This window comes from Rutilus rutilus, assembly GCF_951802725.1.
Source record: "Rutilus rutilus genome assembly, chromosome: 4".
Lineage (NCBI taxonomy): Eukaryota > Metazoa > Chordata > Actinopteri > Cypriniformes > Leuciscidae > Rutilus > Rutilus rutilus.
This window is the reverse complement of record NC_140212.1, coordinates 19,371,978-19,389,057: the sequence shown is the minus strand read 5'-3', so window position 1 is coordinate 19,389,057 and position 17,080 is coordinate 19,371,978. Positions and strand designations below refer to the sequence as shown.

The window sequence follows — 17,080 nt, the reverse complement described above, 5'->3', positions numbered from 1 at the left end:
TGTAAAGTTTTATTGTGGTAGGAGTAAAGGAAAAAATTAAGCCTATGCGACGTATATTTTGGGTAGCCTATATTTGATTAGTGTATACCTCATTTGCATATTCAAATTCATTTTCAAAGAAACTTGTAATACAAAATGTTTTACTTTTCATGGGTACTTTCATTGTATTAAGTATTATTTTGATAGGAGTAAAGGGAAAAAAAATTCCCCATTGGGGTGTATTGTTGTCTGGCCTTTCTGGCACACATCTTGGATTGATGAGAATTAAACATATTTCCTCAACTAGGATTTCTTAGGACTTTTAGTATGTTGTTCTGGACACCGTATAGAAATGATCTATGCTGAAAAAATATATATTTTACAATTAGTTCTATTTTTGGCTCCAAAATGAGTTACTTTGCCTGGACTGTCAGTAAATACGCTAGGTAGGCTGCACATCCGTAGTCATGTGACTAGATTAACCAGAAGGGGGCAGCACCATAACAAATAATGAGAGCAATGATGCGTGCTAAAGCACTCGCAACAAACTGAGCTTTGTCTCTCATTTATTCGGAAGATTACATCAGACACGGACAGATTGGGAGGGAAGGCCTTTAAAAAAAGAATTTGCACAGTGAAATTATGACCGTGATGCGGTGATAAAGGCGAAATGAAGCCGGATAGCGCAGGCATCAGATTTGTTGGGGAGTTCAAGACGGTTTGCATTAGAAGTGATGGGGGGAGAAGATATCTGGATCCCGTATAAAACCCCGTGAGATTCCAACCGCTTGGCCAGACGGAACCGACCTCATCCACCACATCCTGACCGTGATTGTGAGAACATCATTCAGCAAATCAGCAGGGAATGAAGAGGAATTTGAGGCGTGCATGCATGAAAATCTGACACTGATGCACCACTGTTGGCCTCTGTAAAGCCACGTTATGGAAATAGGAGGATAACGGTATTCAAGCGGCTTTTTGCTGGCAGTGGCACCAAAATAAACCTGTCGGTCGTGAGCACGTGCTTTTGAACTAGACGTTTGTCTTATCAGACCGACGGAATGGTGTCTTTGAGATGTCACAGGAGCAGGTATATATGGGCCACTCTGGGAGTGCTGGCGTTGTTGTGGCTCTATATCTTCCCCGTGTATAGGATTCCCAGTGACAAGGAAATGGTGGATGAGGTTCTGCGGCAAGGACAAACATGGAGCAGAAACCAAACGGGAGTAGATCTGTACAGGTATTTCCATTCGTTTAATATCACATTCATGCATTCATTTTATTCAATCATCTGTGATGAGCAAGGCCACTTATCTGTGAAGGAAGTGTAAATGGCATTTTAATCTCAGTTGTCTCTTTAACTGTAATTAAGTAAATGGATTGAATGCACTAAGTGTCTCGCGCATGTAATCTGGCTTTCATGCTGATATGAGTGTTGCAGAGTGCATCTCCCAGGAAAACCGATTATGAGAACGCGCATGCGCAGAGGGGGGAAGATTTGTTTGAAACGTTATCTGTCCCCGCTCTGAACTCCCAGAAAGGGTGGCCATTGTGACGTCATAAATAGGTTGATTTTGTTTGGTCAATCTCATGATATATGTATTGAATTATATTTATATGGACGTTAATGCAGTGTGGCATTTAATTTCATAACCATTAGGCACATATTCCCTCCAAATTCTTATTACCATAATGCACAAAAAAACACAAAAATATCATTCTCATGAATGGAATGCAAAAAAATGTTTTTATATAAAACATTTGTTGTGCTTCCTAGTTTGATTTAACTCATTTAATAGTTTATTTAAATGTATAAAAGGCTTCAGTTATGAGAAACTCCATTAGATATGGTAATTAATAGAAAAAAAATGTACTTAAAGGGATACTTCACCTCTGGGAAGATGAATGTGTATTTAAAATAGGTCATCTAAGTAGAAGAAATGTGAAGAAATTTTTGAATTTGGAGCTTTCTAGACTGAGAAAAGCCAGAAAATGTATTTTTGGCTTATGTGGATGAAAGACAACAACTCCCAGAATGCACTTGCTTCGCTGCCTTAGGAGGCCACGTCTATCGGTAAGAGTGCGCAGTTGTTGAAAACAACAAAGCTAGCCTACGTGATGAGTTTGCGAGGGATTTAGAGATCGGCCAAAATGTCCGGGATTCGGCTTTTGCGTTCTACAGTCGCCATTCATCATGTTTACTGTGGCGAGCAGGACGAGGCTGACGGCCGCGGGAGAACGGCGCGAGGCCGGTGGCGAGATTACTGAGACGCGCCGGGTCTCCCATCTCTCACGGAGGAGCGGGAATTTTTCTTAGCAATGGTAAAACGCACATCAACCGATCACTTGTTTAGCGTTCATGTAAACACTACATTCAAATTCACCAATCGGAATGAATTCAGTTAGATTGAAAGGTGTGCATGTATGTAAACAATGAATGGCGACCGCAGAAAGCAAAAGCTGAATCCCGTACATTTTGAACGATCTCGCCCGCCGGACAAGTCCGGGAAAAGAAGGATGGTTACTTACTCAGCTTTCTCCTACTATTCAGCTTTCTCCCTAGAACAAGAGCCTGCTAGCTTAGCTTCCAAAGAAAGGCTGACTGTGTGTACATTCTGTGAGTGAGATCCCACCCTGTATGGGCGGGCTGAAAACATGCGGAACAACGCCTCCTACTGCCTGTAGTCTTTAGCCTCTGTCCAGAAAATCCTCCGATGACGCAAAATGACGATTTTTGCGTCATCGGAGGATTTTTTCCAGACAAAAAATACATAAATCTCTTGTCTCAGGGTCATATGAGGGTGGAAAGCATGGTAATTCGAAAATACTACAGGTTTTCTACTAATACAAAGCTTAATGCTAAATCCTGAAGTAACCCTTTAATGTACATAAAAGTAATGTCAGAAAATAACGTGTGACATTTCAAAACATTCAAAGGAGAAATATTTTCTAACAATAAATCTTTACTAACACTTTTTTATCAATTTAACACATCCTTGCTGAATAAAAGTATTCATTTCTTTCACAAAAAAAAGAAAGAAAAAAATTACTGACCCCCAAGCAGTTGAACGGTAGAGTTATTTTAAATTGTAATAATATTTCACAATATTGCTGTTTTTTTCTGTATTTTTTGATCAAATAAATGCAGGCTTGATAAGCATAAGAGACTACTTTAAAAAACATAAAAATTAGTAATGTTCTGACCTGGTATATTGTGTGCGTGTCATTTAGATTTTGATTTGAAATTTATTGGGACAAGTTAACAGTTGTAAAATGATTCATGTCAGTATCGCACAGCTTTTGTTAAATTAGAAATAAATCTGTTGGCCACAATCGAAAAGACCGGCTGTGAAACATCACCGGAAACCTGCCAAAATTATTCATTTGGATATTCTTATGCCTGCGTGCTTTCCGTTTGTGCTTGCCTTCAATTTGGTCTTCAAATTAGTTTGTGTAATGCACAGCCATTGTTCTGCTAAATAAAAGACTTTATGCTTTCAAGAATGTGTGCCTTGTTCTCAGTCAATTAGAAAGGACGTTTTCACAAGCCCTTTTCTGTTGTTCCTTCTGCTAATGTCACTTGTTTTGCTTTTTTGTCTTGTTTGGCAGGAAGCTGCTGACAGAATGCTGTGATCCAAAGAAGATGTTTGCGATTACTAAGGAGAACTCTCCAATAGGCAAAGTCTTGTGGTATGATGGGGAGATCTACCATTACCACACGGTCAACAATGAAACCTACCCGTTATTTGTTCAGGTACCGAGAGCCAAAAGCAATGGCATATTTCTACTCGTGGTGTTTTAAATCAAAGTCCCATGGTGCTTCTAACAGTAACCTGAATTAACACAGATAAAATGTGTGGGGGTTTTTTTTACTATAAAATGTAGCTATGAATGTGGAAGTGTTTGGAAGAGAAGCAGTTGGTCCAGATTTTTTTTTTCTTTCCACCCCCACTCTCCATGAGGTTCAGCACTGCGCTCTGCCTTCTAAAAATAAACAGGCATGGGAGAGACACTCGCATGGGTCCTGATTGTACTGGGCACCATGCCGCCTTTCAGTCGCAGTGTTCCTCCTACACTGTCTCAGAGCCCACGCTCATTTTTGGCCAAATACACACTGTAAAGTTTCAGGAGTGAAAACCGCATTTAAATGCAGGAGTGAATCCCTTAAATTATCGTTCTATGTGCTGAATGTGACTCTCCCGAAACTGCAATGATTGTCTTTTATGTTTTGTAGAGGCTGCTTCACAGAATGCGCTCGCAGTGTTACAGTGTCCACTTATCATAAGCTTGGGGTTGTTGTTTCAGCTTCAGTTTATGCAGTTATTAACTCTTTCCCAACCAGCGCTTTATTTTTTTTGAGCAACATTTTGAGCAAAAAGCTGTGAAAATCACTTTTTTGTCAGGATGGGATTCAGAACGACGATCCAAAACGTGGATCGAGTAGATCGAGTCCATCAACACCCTCAAATCTTGCACAGTCCTGTACCTCGTCCTTAGTCGACATTTCATTCAGTAACATTAGGCAGTTTTGATTTATATACTGTTTATTGTCGATGATCGTGTTATTTTACATATGCTATTGCTTGTTTCTGCGACGCCTTCGCATGCGTTTTGATCAGGAGATTCAGTACTCTTTCAGAAGATGCGTCATAGCGCCCCCTACCGTATAACAGTGAAAACATGGAAAGCCGGAAAAATTCCGTCAATGGCGGGGAAATGTTTCGGTCTCATTTTCAACAAAGTATTTCCATTTGCTTGCAAGATCTGGCAACGTGATTCAGGCTCATAGCACATACAGACGAGAGATGCATCTCTTATATACATATTTGAACATGCATCATTGTATCTCATCTGTCATCTCTCTCATCATTCGTCAATAACAATTAGTAGTTCAATTCGTACATACTGCGTATAATTTTTGTAAATGCGGTTGTCACTACCTGCATTTTTTTGTTTCTTCTGTACCAAATGAATGGAAAAACTGAACTGTGTGTTTACAGCACAAAAGGGTGAATTGTAAACCGAATTTAGCTGCAGTGTGTATGTGGCCATTGATGCACACACAAACGCGCAAAGCAATATCCTACACACACTCTCAAAAGCCCCCACCTCGTTATAATCTAGTTACACTGTGATTATTCAATGAGATCTATGGGTAATGAGGTCTTATTACTGTGGACTCAATGTCTTTTTTTTTTCTCTGAATAATTTTATAGTAGAACTTGTTATAAATGGGTCATTTGTGTCCAGAAAACCCATTCAAATATTTACGCTCTACACGATGCTCACTGTCAATCTCAGTATTAGGTTTCAGAAGAACAAGAGTGTCAGCATACGGCAGACTTCCTGTAATTGAATTTAACCTTTTAATCTGCAGAAGAAAAAAAAAACATGTAATGTGTTTATCATAGCATATGCAATTGATCATACAAGAGCTTAATTTTCCTGTGGGATTTTTGCATGAATGTTCACTTGTGAATGCACATTCAAAGTGAATGCTATTGATTGATTGGTTGGCTGGTTGGTTGGTTTATTGATTGATTGTGGGATTTACAGTTGTAATTCATCACATTATCTCGCTTAAGTCAAAATATTACATGCTTATGGTAATGTTATGTTTATTTTTTTTCCAATTCAAATGAGCTTTATTGGGGTGAATGTGTGAAATAGCACAATATTGCCAAAGCAATAGACATATACGAACATCTAGATAAATAAAAGCGGGAAAAACATGTGTCCATAATCATATTATACATAAATGTTATCACAATTAACATAAAAGACTAAGTAAACAAATACAGAGAGCAGTTATAAAGGAAAAAGAGTGTTCAGCCTTTGTCCCGCATATGATGGCAGGAGTACACATGCTGCGCTGCCAGGTGGATACTTTTCTTTATCTTCCAAAATATATATAATATTGTAATAGTGCTATAAATATTATTATATATATATATAGTACATGTATATTATGTGTGTCAAAGCAAATGGATATTTGTTTTAGTCAAAATTACACTCTGAATGGTTATAATTATATAAGTGTCCAGTTTTGTACTTGATTTATTGTATGTATTGGGTAAGACTCCAAACAGTAATGCATCATAATTATGACTGAATGAGCCACTTTTCAAACCATATACCAACTGTGAGAGAGCCAATACATGATGTAGCTGCACCTCCTATTACTTCTGTATTGACACACATATAAATAAAAAGACCCAAGCTAACCTCTTTTGGCTTGGACCAGTAAGAAACCTCTTAGCAATACCATAGGAACTACCCAGAAAACCTTAGCAACCACTTTGCAATACACTTACCTAACCCTAACTCAGGGCGCCTTAGATACAGTGTATCAACTACCCACAACACTCTAACACCTGGCAAACAGCCAATTTTTTTTTTTTCAGAATCTGGTTTTGATTTGTAGATTTAAACCAAGGAAATCCTACAACTCATTTAGAAGGCAAATGTCTGATGATGAGTGTGTAATTATGTATGCGTGATGCTAATGGATCACCAGGGGTTTTACAAAGGGTCTTTTCATTGATTCAGTTTCACTCAGAGGTTCACTACTCTTTGAAGTATATGAATATTGAAGTATCCTTGATTTGAATATGTAGGCCTATTCATCAAAAGAAAACAATAGAAATGTAATTTGTGTGCGACTCTTTATTCTTTGACCCACTTGTGTAACTCCCACGATTTTTGTGTTGCTAGGATACACCATTGCATCTTCCTCTAAAGAAGTGTTCGGTTGTGGGAAATGGAGGGGTCCTGAAACACAGTGGTTGTGGAAATGAAATTGACCAAGCTGACTTTATCATGAGGTGAGAAGATGGTAATATTTCCTTGTTCTGGACTGGCTGAATGTGTCAAATGATATAAAAAAGGAGGGGTGTAATGATACCTTCATGTCACAATTCGATACATATCACAATACGGTATTATTGCGATACTCCAAGACATGGTAAAAGGTTAACAAAAAATTTACTGTTGATTCAAATGCTAAATTTGGTGTAACATTGGAGGTGGAAATGAATAGGCTTGGACTTGGTGCTGGTAACCCAATGCACAGGACAATGGTGACACCAGAATAAAAATATTCATGATTCTGAAGCTGAAAATACAGAATTATTTTAGACGAATATGCTTGCGCTCTGTCACTGACTGGATATATTTAAAATAATGCCACTTTTTACTGGTAACATCAGACATTTGGCATTATCAGGACCCACAAGTATTCCCCCATTGCATTATTATGCATTATATTCAACATTATTTAATGTAGTACTGACTAACTCTGAAAACTTTACTGAATTTTGTTCTCAGTCATTTTCATTTTGTGCGAACTATACATGATGCATATTGTTGATGCACATTTTTCTATTTCGATATATTGTTACTTCCCTAATATTTGCAGGACATGTCAAGTTTATATATAAACATATTTGCATGTACACAAGCTAGAGCAAAGGTCAAATGCAGAGAACTCTTTTATAATAGTAAATCTTTTATTTAATAGTACATTTCTTTATGAATGTGGTTGCAGAAAAGGAATGACTTTAACTGTTTCTTGAAAGTAGTGATGGTTTCAGCAAATTGCGTGAAGGTAGGCAGTTCCATCTAATGCCCGTTTCACACACTCCGTTTGTGATGTGCAGGAGCAGCACGCGCTATAGTTGCTTTCACATATGCTGCATTTGCAGTGCGTGACTGATCCACGGCTGTACCACAAACACATTCTCACTATTTTTTTCAAATCCAGAAGTTATGCAGCAACTTTTATTCGAAAAAAAAGTTTCGTCAGCATTGTGATTCTCTTTGCACACATATACACTCTTTAATGGACGTATGCACGTTTAAACACAATTTAAACAACGTATTATTCCATGCATTACTTCTATATATATTAAGTTGCTCAAGCAAGTGGTCAAACATTTAACCATGTAAAATTGCAAACATTTTAAATTAAAACTTAAAATTGACAAAAACAGCCGACTCTCATGCCTTTTCTTTTGCATTTAAATTTTAATACAATAAATCTTGCATGTCACAAAGAACTTGTTTTTCCACCTCCACGAATGAGACGAGTGTTGTTCATGTCGCCTTGTTGAGGTAAATAGTATAGTTTTCCTTGCTTTACCCTGGTCTTAAAGTAAAAAGATGACTGTGAAAAATAGTAGTATTACACATTTATGGTGAGATTACTACATTTTATTTAATTAAATGCGTGTATGGGGAGATTATTATATTTTCATGTCAATCTGTGTTCAGTTTGACCACAAACCATGCGCTGTCACTTTAATTCAGCGCGTGCAGCACAGCAAAAATAGACTCGGTGCGGAAGCGATCACTGCACTGCTGTATACGCACCGCTCCTGGAACGCATTGCCAGACCGCATCCGCGTGCAGTGTGAAAGCTCTAACCTGTTAACATGAGTGCGGAAAAAAATATGCACTGCAAACGGATTATGTGTGAAACGGGCGTAAGAGGAGTGAAAGGGCAGTCCTCAAGGCCTGAAACAAATCCTTTAATTTGTATTAGGCAGCTACAAGTAGACAGTGGAGTGAGAACAACTTTTGCTGGGCATTGGGGTTGTCAGGTTGGAACAACGGGCATATCATCTCCACAGGAAAGGGCTATGTGCCTTTTTGATCAAGCTTAGTGAGGTTGTGTATATCATGAAAAGAAGAGGGTCAAGCACTGAACCTTGAGGCACCCCAGTGATTAACTCAGACACCCCTCCTCTCCAGAAAATCTTGAAGGATCTGCCTGTGAGGTAAGACTGAAACCACTAAAGTGCCATACCTGTGATGCTCAGGTCAGAGTTGCTGGACTGGAGGATCTGGTGATTTACAGTATATAAGTCAGCAAAGCAATGAGGATCTGGAGTTCGCTCTTGCCAGCCATTATAGAGATATATTGAAACCCAGCAGGTGGTCTTGGTGGAATGTCTGTTTTTGAAGCAAGATTGGTTCTCAAATAGCTTGTTTTGTGAAAGAAAAACATAGAACTGATTAAATACCTAGGCGTTTTGACAGAAGAGGAAGGAGAGAGGCTAGTCTGTCATTTTTGACTGCTGTAAGGTGAAGTGTTGACTTTTTTTGAGTAATGGGTTACCTGTCTCCTGCAGAATATTGGAGAGAATCTGGTCTAAGGGATTGGAGATGAGGGAAAGAGCAGAATAGAGGAGTGCATGTAGTTAGTGGTTAGTTGTGGGTGTGTGGCGTAGAAAAGCGGTCACTGATGGTTGCTGAAAGAAACATAAAGGAAGAGGACAGGAGAGATTGATACTTGCTCAGGTCAGCTGTGTCTCTTGATTTGGCCATTTTCTTCTCGGCAGTGCTGAGCTTCATCCGATAGTCACAAAGAGTATCAGTGACCCAGGGGCTAGAGTGTGTCGCTATGTGCTAACCCAGGAGTGTCCAATCCTGCTCCTGGAGGGCCACTTTTCATGCAGTGTTTAGATTCTGAAGACTGATGATTCTGTCATTATTTAGATGCTCATGTCATTATTTAGATGCTCATTGTGTTCCACAACAGCAACAACAGCAGAAATGTAAGAATCTAACAAATAACATGCATTGATGAATCACACACAATAAAACCTGTGACTGTATTACTGTATTTAATTAATAAATGTAAGACTTTCTTGTTTGTAACGACATGTTTTATGACATAGACAGAGTAACATCACTCCCAACAATCATTTTTCTTCAATCCCTCTTCATCTTCTCTACCTCTAGATGTAACCTTCCTCCTCTGTCCAAAGAGTACACCGCTGATGTTGGTACCAGAACACACCTGGTGAGCGCAAATCCTAGCATTATTGAAAAGAGGTATGTTGTCTTCTCCTCGCTTTATTTTGGGGGGGTTTATAGGATTATTTAATCACAATACCAACAATTCCGTATTGGATATCAATAACAATGATTTGGATTCCAAAGTGGCATATATTGAAATTGTTTAATTGAAATTAGCTTTTTTATGATTATAACATTGTGTTGAAACTTTTAACATCACTAATGGGCACACATAAATACATTTTTTCATCTCTAAAGTCAAACGTCGGATAAATTGCGTTGTCGTTTTGATTTGGCACTTTATTTTTTGCCTTTGTCCACCCACAAGACTGTAGTTGTTTCAATAAAATAATGCTTCTCTCACTCACTCTCACACACTTTTTTTCTAACTGTTCCATGTCTTGAACTTATTTTTCAATTACAAAGCATTCTGTTGTCTGACAGTTCATAATTCCTCTATGTGAAACTGCCGAAAGCTATTTGTGGCTTCTGGGGAAGTCAGTAGCATGCGGGAAACAGCATGACAGAATTGTCCGAAAAGGACTCTCAGTTCCCCAAGCAGCCTACATGTCTTGAGGGATGGATATTGACCTTTCTTAGTGGATTATCTCTTTTACTTCTTGCATTAGCTGGCATGAGATCTCTAGTCTCAAGTGCATTGGTGTTAGTACTACCATGGTCAAATATTTTCAATTGTATTATTTATTAATATGCTTGTGTTCTAATTAGGGCTATGCGATTATTCGTAATTGACTTTCGATTTTGGCTTCTATCGATTATGAAATTAAGATAATTGAGGTCAAACAATTGTTGCGCCACTGCTGCATTCCATCCAGCGCATCTTCCTTTCCTTTCCTTCACAGCAGTGTTCTTTCGTTCCACCCTAAAAGCCCAAACTCAACATCCAAATCTGCCTGAGTGTTGTAAAATGCAGTCTGCTTTTGGTAAACTGCAGGACATGTTTGATATTAATCAGTGTTATTAAAAGCGCATTAATCCACAAAAGAGACACTGTTCGCCAGGTCGGCTTTCTGTGTGCACGCTCCAAGTTGGAGCTCCAAGCTCCATAAAATGTCAAAATGCCATGTAAACACAGTGGGTTATGTCTTAAGTAAACGTACACGGTTGAGAAAGAAAACGCGTGTGTAACAGTATATTGGATCCGTGCATTAGCTCTTAAAGTGACAGCAGCTTAATAAACCTGCTGCAGTCTATCATTAATGATAATCAAACAACAAAGGAAAATCACTCACTGATTTTGACTGAATAACTTAAGTATCTTTAATAAGAATTAATCTATATTTACTGTGTACAGTAAGACTATGCAGTGTTATTTTACATTTTATTATTCAATTTTGTGTTGTAGGCTATTACTTGTATGAATACCACTGTTAGCTCATCTTCGTGAAAAACTTAAAACACTGTTTATTTAATTTGTATTTTTGTTCTGTCGTACCTATATATTTGTCAGTTATGTTTGTAAGTAGTTTCTTTGTTCTTATTGTATTGCTGACTGTTTACTTGTCTTATGCAATTGAGGACCTTTTTCTTACGTTAGTTAACCTAGTATTCGTTTTAGCTGAATTATCGATAATTGTGAATTTTTTCTGATATTAAAAATTACTCGTATTGTGAAATAAGACTTTGATCATATCGCCTACCAATAATTGTGATTTCAATATCGGATCAAAAATAATTGTGATTTATAATCTTTGCCGTAATCGAGTAGCCCTAGTATTACAAGTATTCGTAAGGTATTTCAGAAATTCAGAAACAAGCTCAAGCACTTTATTTATTATAACTTTATTATTCACTCAATGCCAAAGAAATTACAGGATGTCTAAGAAGATACAGTTTAAATAAAGAGATAAAGTTAGCCATGGCTCATGGACTGACAGTTCGATTATAGCAAAAAAAATTAAATCCCATCAAAGAATTCACAATATCCATTGTGGCCACGCCACAGTGAAAATGACAAAATAAAATAAAAATCTTTAAATGAAACAATTGTTACAGAAAGGATAACACTGGCAGGGATATTACACAAAAAGGCAACATCCACTCTAACCAAAGTAGTGATATTATGATCTTATAAGGATCCTTTTATGATTAAGAAGTTATTATCCTATATTCTATGGCTATTTTGACTTATCTAATCATTCCTCTTTTTCCTCATCAGCTTTCAGAACCTGCTTTGGTCCCGCAAATCCTTCGTAGAGAGCATGAAGGCATATGGTTCCAGCTACATCTACATACCAGCATTCTCTATGAAGCCCGGCACTGACCCCTCCCTGCGGGCATACCATACCCTTGCAGACTCCGCCTCCAGCCAGACTGTCCTCTTTGCTAATCCAGACTTCCTTAAAAATGTCGGTCGATTCTGGAAGAACCACGGCGTCCATGGCAAACGCCTCTCCACGGGGTTGTTCTTGGTGAGCCTTGCCCTTGGCTTGTGTGAAGAGGTGACCACTTATGGCTTTTGGCCATTTTCTGTGGGGCTAAATGAGCGACCGGTCAGCCACCACTATTATGACAACATTCTCCCATCCTCGAGATTTCACGCCATGCCTGAGGAGTTCCTGCAACTCTGGCACTTGCACAAGAGCGGCACACTGCGCATGCGGGTCGGCAATTGTGAGAAAGAGGGGCAGGAGCTGAAGAGGGAAAAATAAGTGGAAGGGTTGCCAGGGGCAACTCCATTTATCCCCACAGGAACAAGACGGCCATCCTGTGATTAGCATGAGAATACTGTGGCTTGTGAGGTGATGCCCCACCCCCCAATCTGGGCCTCTCTTTGGTGTCTATATGCTTGACCCTCAACTGCTACTAAAACCCTTCCCTCTTATTGCCAAGGGACTGTTGAAAAAGACTTGCATGCGTACCCATCCTCATGTATGCGCTCACTGGAAGCTTGTGTTTCTGTAGAAGTACCGGGGGGTGATTGGGGGGGGGAGGGGGTGCATATAAAATGCATCTTTCAAATGCATTTAAAATATGCATTTAAACTGCATCTACCAGCAGTTGGACCCTTGAACCTAGGGGCTATTTGTTCACTTAATGTAAAGATAGATTAGGGAAGGGGCTGCTTCAAACAATGTCTTAAGCTCTTTAAATGGGAAATCAGAAAAGGAGAGCAATGCTTTGATCGCATATTTTTGTTTGTTTTGTCTTGGACTGATTCTTTTGGAGTTTTGAGGAAGTGGGAAAAGGAATAATGTGAAAATCGTTCTTGCAGTGTCTGAATTTATACAAATCAGTGTAAAAACAGGTTTAGCCTGTAAAAGGGAAAAAGGCATTGAATGTAAACGCTGTACAGCCAGCGTTTAAAAACCCGTTTCATACATTTGAAACCGGTTTAAAGTGAAGGCTGCCGGTTCATGTATTATTGCGAGTAAGTGTTTCTGCTTTTATTTATTTTTTAAAGTTCAATGAAACGGGACCTCTACTGAGATACATCTTGTCAGTCTAGATCTGTCGTGAGATAGATTTCGCACATGACACAGTGTTTTGTCATGGTTGGATTGGGAAGTCATGGGTTGAGAGAACACGTCCAGTTTGAAGACTTCCACAACAATGGATGAAAAGCTTTGGAAGACTTCGAGGCACAAATTCCATAGAAGAGGGAGTGAATGGTTCGCGTTCCAGTGAAAGTGCGATAACCTTCTGGGTGACTCCTGTGGCAGCATCTTTAATTATCATTTGTGTTATATGTGTTTGGGAATCAGGCATTGATGTTACGCAGTGGTGGAATGAGCCATTGTGACATGGTTGAAGGGGCACCAATCATACGATAAACGTTTTTTTGCCTGCTAAGGTGCTGGACACCTGGTTTGGAACATGTAAATAGTCAATCACCAGTTTTGTTACTGTTTCCACAAGAATCATGGGTTCTCTGAATGTAATGGCAGCCATTTTGTGGTCTGCCCAGTAACTTGTTTCCTTGACTTATTAGGCATTTGTGTGTGTGTGTGTGTGTGTGTGTGTGTGTGTGTGTGTGTGTGTGTGTGTGTGTGTGTGCGCGCGTGTTAAACTGCACACAGGGAATTAGGTTTAAATATTGTAGGTGCTAGCTGTAACGCATGCACTCCAGGTTAGTCTGAATATACATCACTGACAGACAGTTGTAGGAAATATGCACTATAATGTATAAAGCCAGAAACCTCAGTACCAAAAATGAATATTCTTTCATTAATTACCCCTAAGACTTTTGTTTATCTTCAAAGCACAGAAGTTTTTTATTTATGAAACCTGAGAGATTTCATGAAGTCTAAGGAAAAACTTGAATGGACTTTCAGAGGGAATCTTCCACTTTGATGCTTCACTGAGAGATCGTAAAAGCAAGCAAGTGGTTTAATCCAAGTCTACTAAAGGCGCACGATTGCTTCATATAATTTTATTTAGGCTTTTATTCATTTATGAACATTGCTTAGAACATGACAAATATGATAAACGGTACTTTCTTGACACCTGAGAACAAACCTCATTGGTTCTCGCTTGAACTCTTTTAAATAGTTTGGTGTACTTTGGTAGCCCAAGTTTTGGACTTTCAATAAAGAGACCGAAATCTCTCAGGTTTGTCTTAAGGGTTTAGAACGACATGAAGGTGTGTAAATGATGATATCATTTACTTTTTTTTTAAAACTTTTTTTCTCTTAAAGGGGACAATGGAGTTGCCTTTAAATGTTTCTGCCATCTAAAGAAGGTGTGTTAGCATTCAGATAGCTAGCTGTAAACATGTCGTCAGTTTAACGAACTTGGTTTGTGAGATTTTCTTCAAACTGTTGTTACATCTAATTCTACAGTCAGTTTTCTAAATGTAGAATTAGAGAACTTGCGCTATGCCGCCTTCTGTGGGAAAGAAAAGTGGACTTGGAACTGATTATGAAATGTGTTGACATTTTTAGCTAGAAGTGGTTGTGTACACATTCTTGCGTAGACTGTTTTGTGCATTAATGTATATAAGTTGGCCTAGACCTACTGCAGGCTATTTAATCATTGACAAAAAAAAAACAACCAGGTCACATTTCACCCCGATGAAAAAAAAAAAAATGTGTTTGTGTCTTAATGTGTTTGGGAAATAAATGACAAAGGAACAGATGTACAACAAAATAATGCTGCATAAATACATAAATGTGTACTTCCAGAAGTATTAATTGTCATTAAAAAGGCCATTTTTCTTTTCTTTTGATTTTGGGGTGAATGTGACCGAGGAGTGTTTCTAACTGGTTTCTTGAGGTTTGCCCTGATAGCAAAGGAAATGTGTGCCATCATTTGAGTATCTTGAGTATTGAAAAATTACCATTACCATATTTTCACACTTTAAGCCAATGAGTGCCTTTATCAGTATTAAAAAAGGCCAAGGACATAATTTTTTATCAAGGACAAGTTTTGAGTCTAAGGATTATTTATTTTATTCCCCCAAACTCAAACTTAACCTCAATTGTTTTTGTTTTTTTTTGTTAGGATTTTTCAATCAAGGCTGATGTGTAACAATGCAGAAAGACTTATAATTTATGATGAGTGAAGTTAATTTCCTGAATGGAAGTTTCACATTATCTTAGCATGCGGTTGTTGAAGGACCAACATACTGTACATTACTGTAATTTTTTTTTTTTTTTACATTGCTTAATTGGCATAAAACCACATCTTTATCGTACATGAAGCTTAGGAAAGTGTTAAATGCTGGAGCTGATGATTATCTTAATTTGTTTCCACCTTTTTGTGCTGTTCAGTTTTGTGAAAGAGTGAGGTTGTAGTTTAACTAGGCATGCACGACTGTGATATGTAATTGGTTTTTGAAACTGATTTTGACTGAGAAACTCACTAACTATAATGTATTTTAAGTTTTGCCCTGTGAGCCATATGAGGGTGTGTGCCCTGCTGAACCTGAGCTTACCTCAACTGTTTTATTCACTTAAATTCATTGATGAAACTCATGGGAGCTTGGATCTTAGGTACTTAAGTACATTTTACTCCGCTAAGTTGTAAATGTGTCCTATCATGTCAATTCCTGGCTCAAGCAGTTGGGTAATGGTTTTTGTACTTGAGCATGTAACAATCTAACAGGAACGGGGCTAAACGTTGTTTACGGTCCACATGAGTTATGCCAATATTGAAAAACAATTGTGTTAAAAGTAAGCAAATACTGCTTTCAAACAATAAAGACATCCTGTCAACTCATCTGCTGCAGTGTGCGTCAATTGCATCTATATTAATTTAGATTTGTGTCTTGATATGTTGTATATAATATTGGATTTCCTTTCAGTACATGTGCTTCACAAGACTGACAGCCTGTCTAAACACCCATTTCCTGTCCAATACATTTTTAATGTCAGGGCCCAGCTGCCGCCTTGGAGATGGCCAAAGGCGTTATTTGTTGAGAGAGAGAAATGAAGAGGGAGAGAAATGTGTGATAGATAGATAGTTTGGGAAGCTACTTTTCTTTTCTTTTTTTACTATTGAACCCAGAAAATTCTCCTTTATTTTTAGTCCATAAGTAACCATTTAATCAGAAAACAAATGTATGACCATTCAGCATACGCATAATGGTTTCTAAGGTTCCATGTGTGTAACTGGGGCTTTATTTTCTGGAATAATAATGCGTTTCATACTTGTGTGGGTGTTGTCTGCTGCTACACTGAGTCTCCAGTGAGGTCAACGTTTATGTCAACGACTTTTTTTTTTTTAATTAGCCAAATGGGTGCTGTAAATGGATTGCAATGCAAATTAGCAGAAGCAATTTTAAACACCCACATAAGTGTCTTTCCATTTGCAGACGGGCAACATTATTAGGTAGCTATGGTTCCACACATTTTTGTCATATGCTTATAACATAGTTATTATATATAGTTACATATATTCATAGTTATATATATATATATATATATATATATATATATATATATATATATATATATATATATATATATATAAATAAATAACATAGACTCAGAGGATCTTTGCAAGTGCATCTTTTTTGCATGGAGCCCACAAGAGTTGCACAACAGGATGCGGCTCCTAAAGTTCAGTGCATTTACCGGTACTTCTCTGCAGACAACCACATTGGCCAAATTTCAGAAGCTTTCTAATTTGAAATGACCTGCATGGAAGACAAGTAGGCCTACTCGAATCGCAATACCGACACCTTGATCCTCAGATTAACTCCTCAGCACTACGCACCATTAGAACTCCATTGTTTATTGTATCAGTAAAGTAATATTTTTTCGCATTACACATTTTTATCAGGCGAACCTGCAGAATTCATTGATTTTTCCTACATTTTCTACAAGTGTTTGGAAAA

At 38.1% G+C, this 17,080-nt stretch overlaps 1 protein-coding gene across 1 annotated transcript; it reads left to right on the top strand.

The window, feature by feature from the left end:
• The first annotated feature begins 442 nt into the window (after positions 1–442).
• st8sia1 (ST8 alpha-N-acetyl-neuraminide alpha-2,8-sialyltransferase 1) lies at positions 443–15,960 on the top strand. Its single transcript, XM_084406770.1, has 5 exons — positions 443–1,219; positions 3,589–3,733; positions 6,694–6,803; positions 9,724–9,816; positions 11,960–15,960. The coding sequence occupies exons 1-5, from the start codon at positions 1,041–1,043 to the stop codon at positions 12,450–12,452; spliced, it is 1,020 nt and encodes a 339-aa protein (XP_084262896.1). The 5' UTR covers positions 443–1,040; the 3' UTR covers positions 12,453–15,960.
• The last annotated feature ends 1,120 nt before the right edge of the window (positions 15,961–17,080 follow it).

What these genes read in the sequence shown, in the direction of transcription:
- st8sia1 (XM_084406770.1), top strand. Translation starts at nt 1,041, where the DNA reads ATGGTGTCTTTGAGATGTCACAGGAGCAGGTATATATGGGCCACTCTG. An exon ending in CCTACCCGTTATTTGTTCAG is followed by an intron (nt 3,734 to 6,693) that starts GTACCGAGAGCC and finishes TTGTGTTGCTAG; the next exon opens with GATACACCATTGCATCTTCC. An exon ending in CCTAGCATTATTGAAAAGAG is followed by an intron (nt 9,817 to 11,959) that starts GTATGTTGTCTT and finishes TTTCCTCATCAG; the next exon opens with CTTTCAGAACCTGCTTTGGT.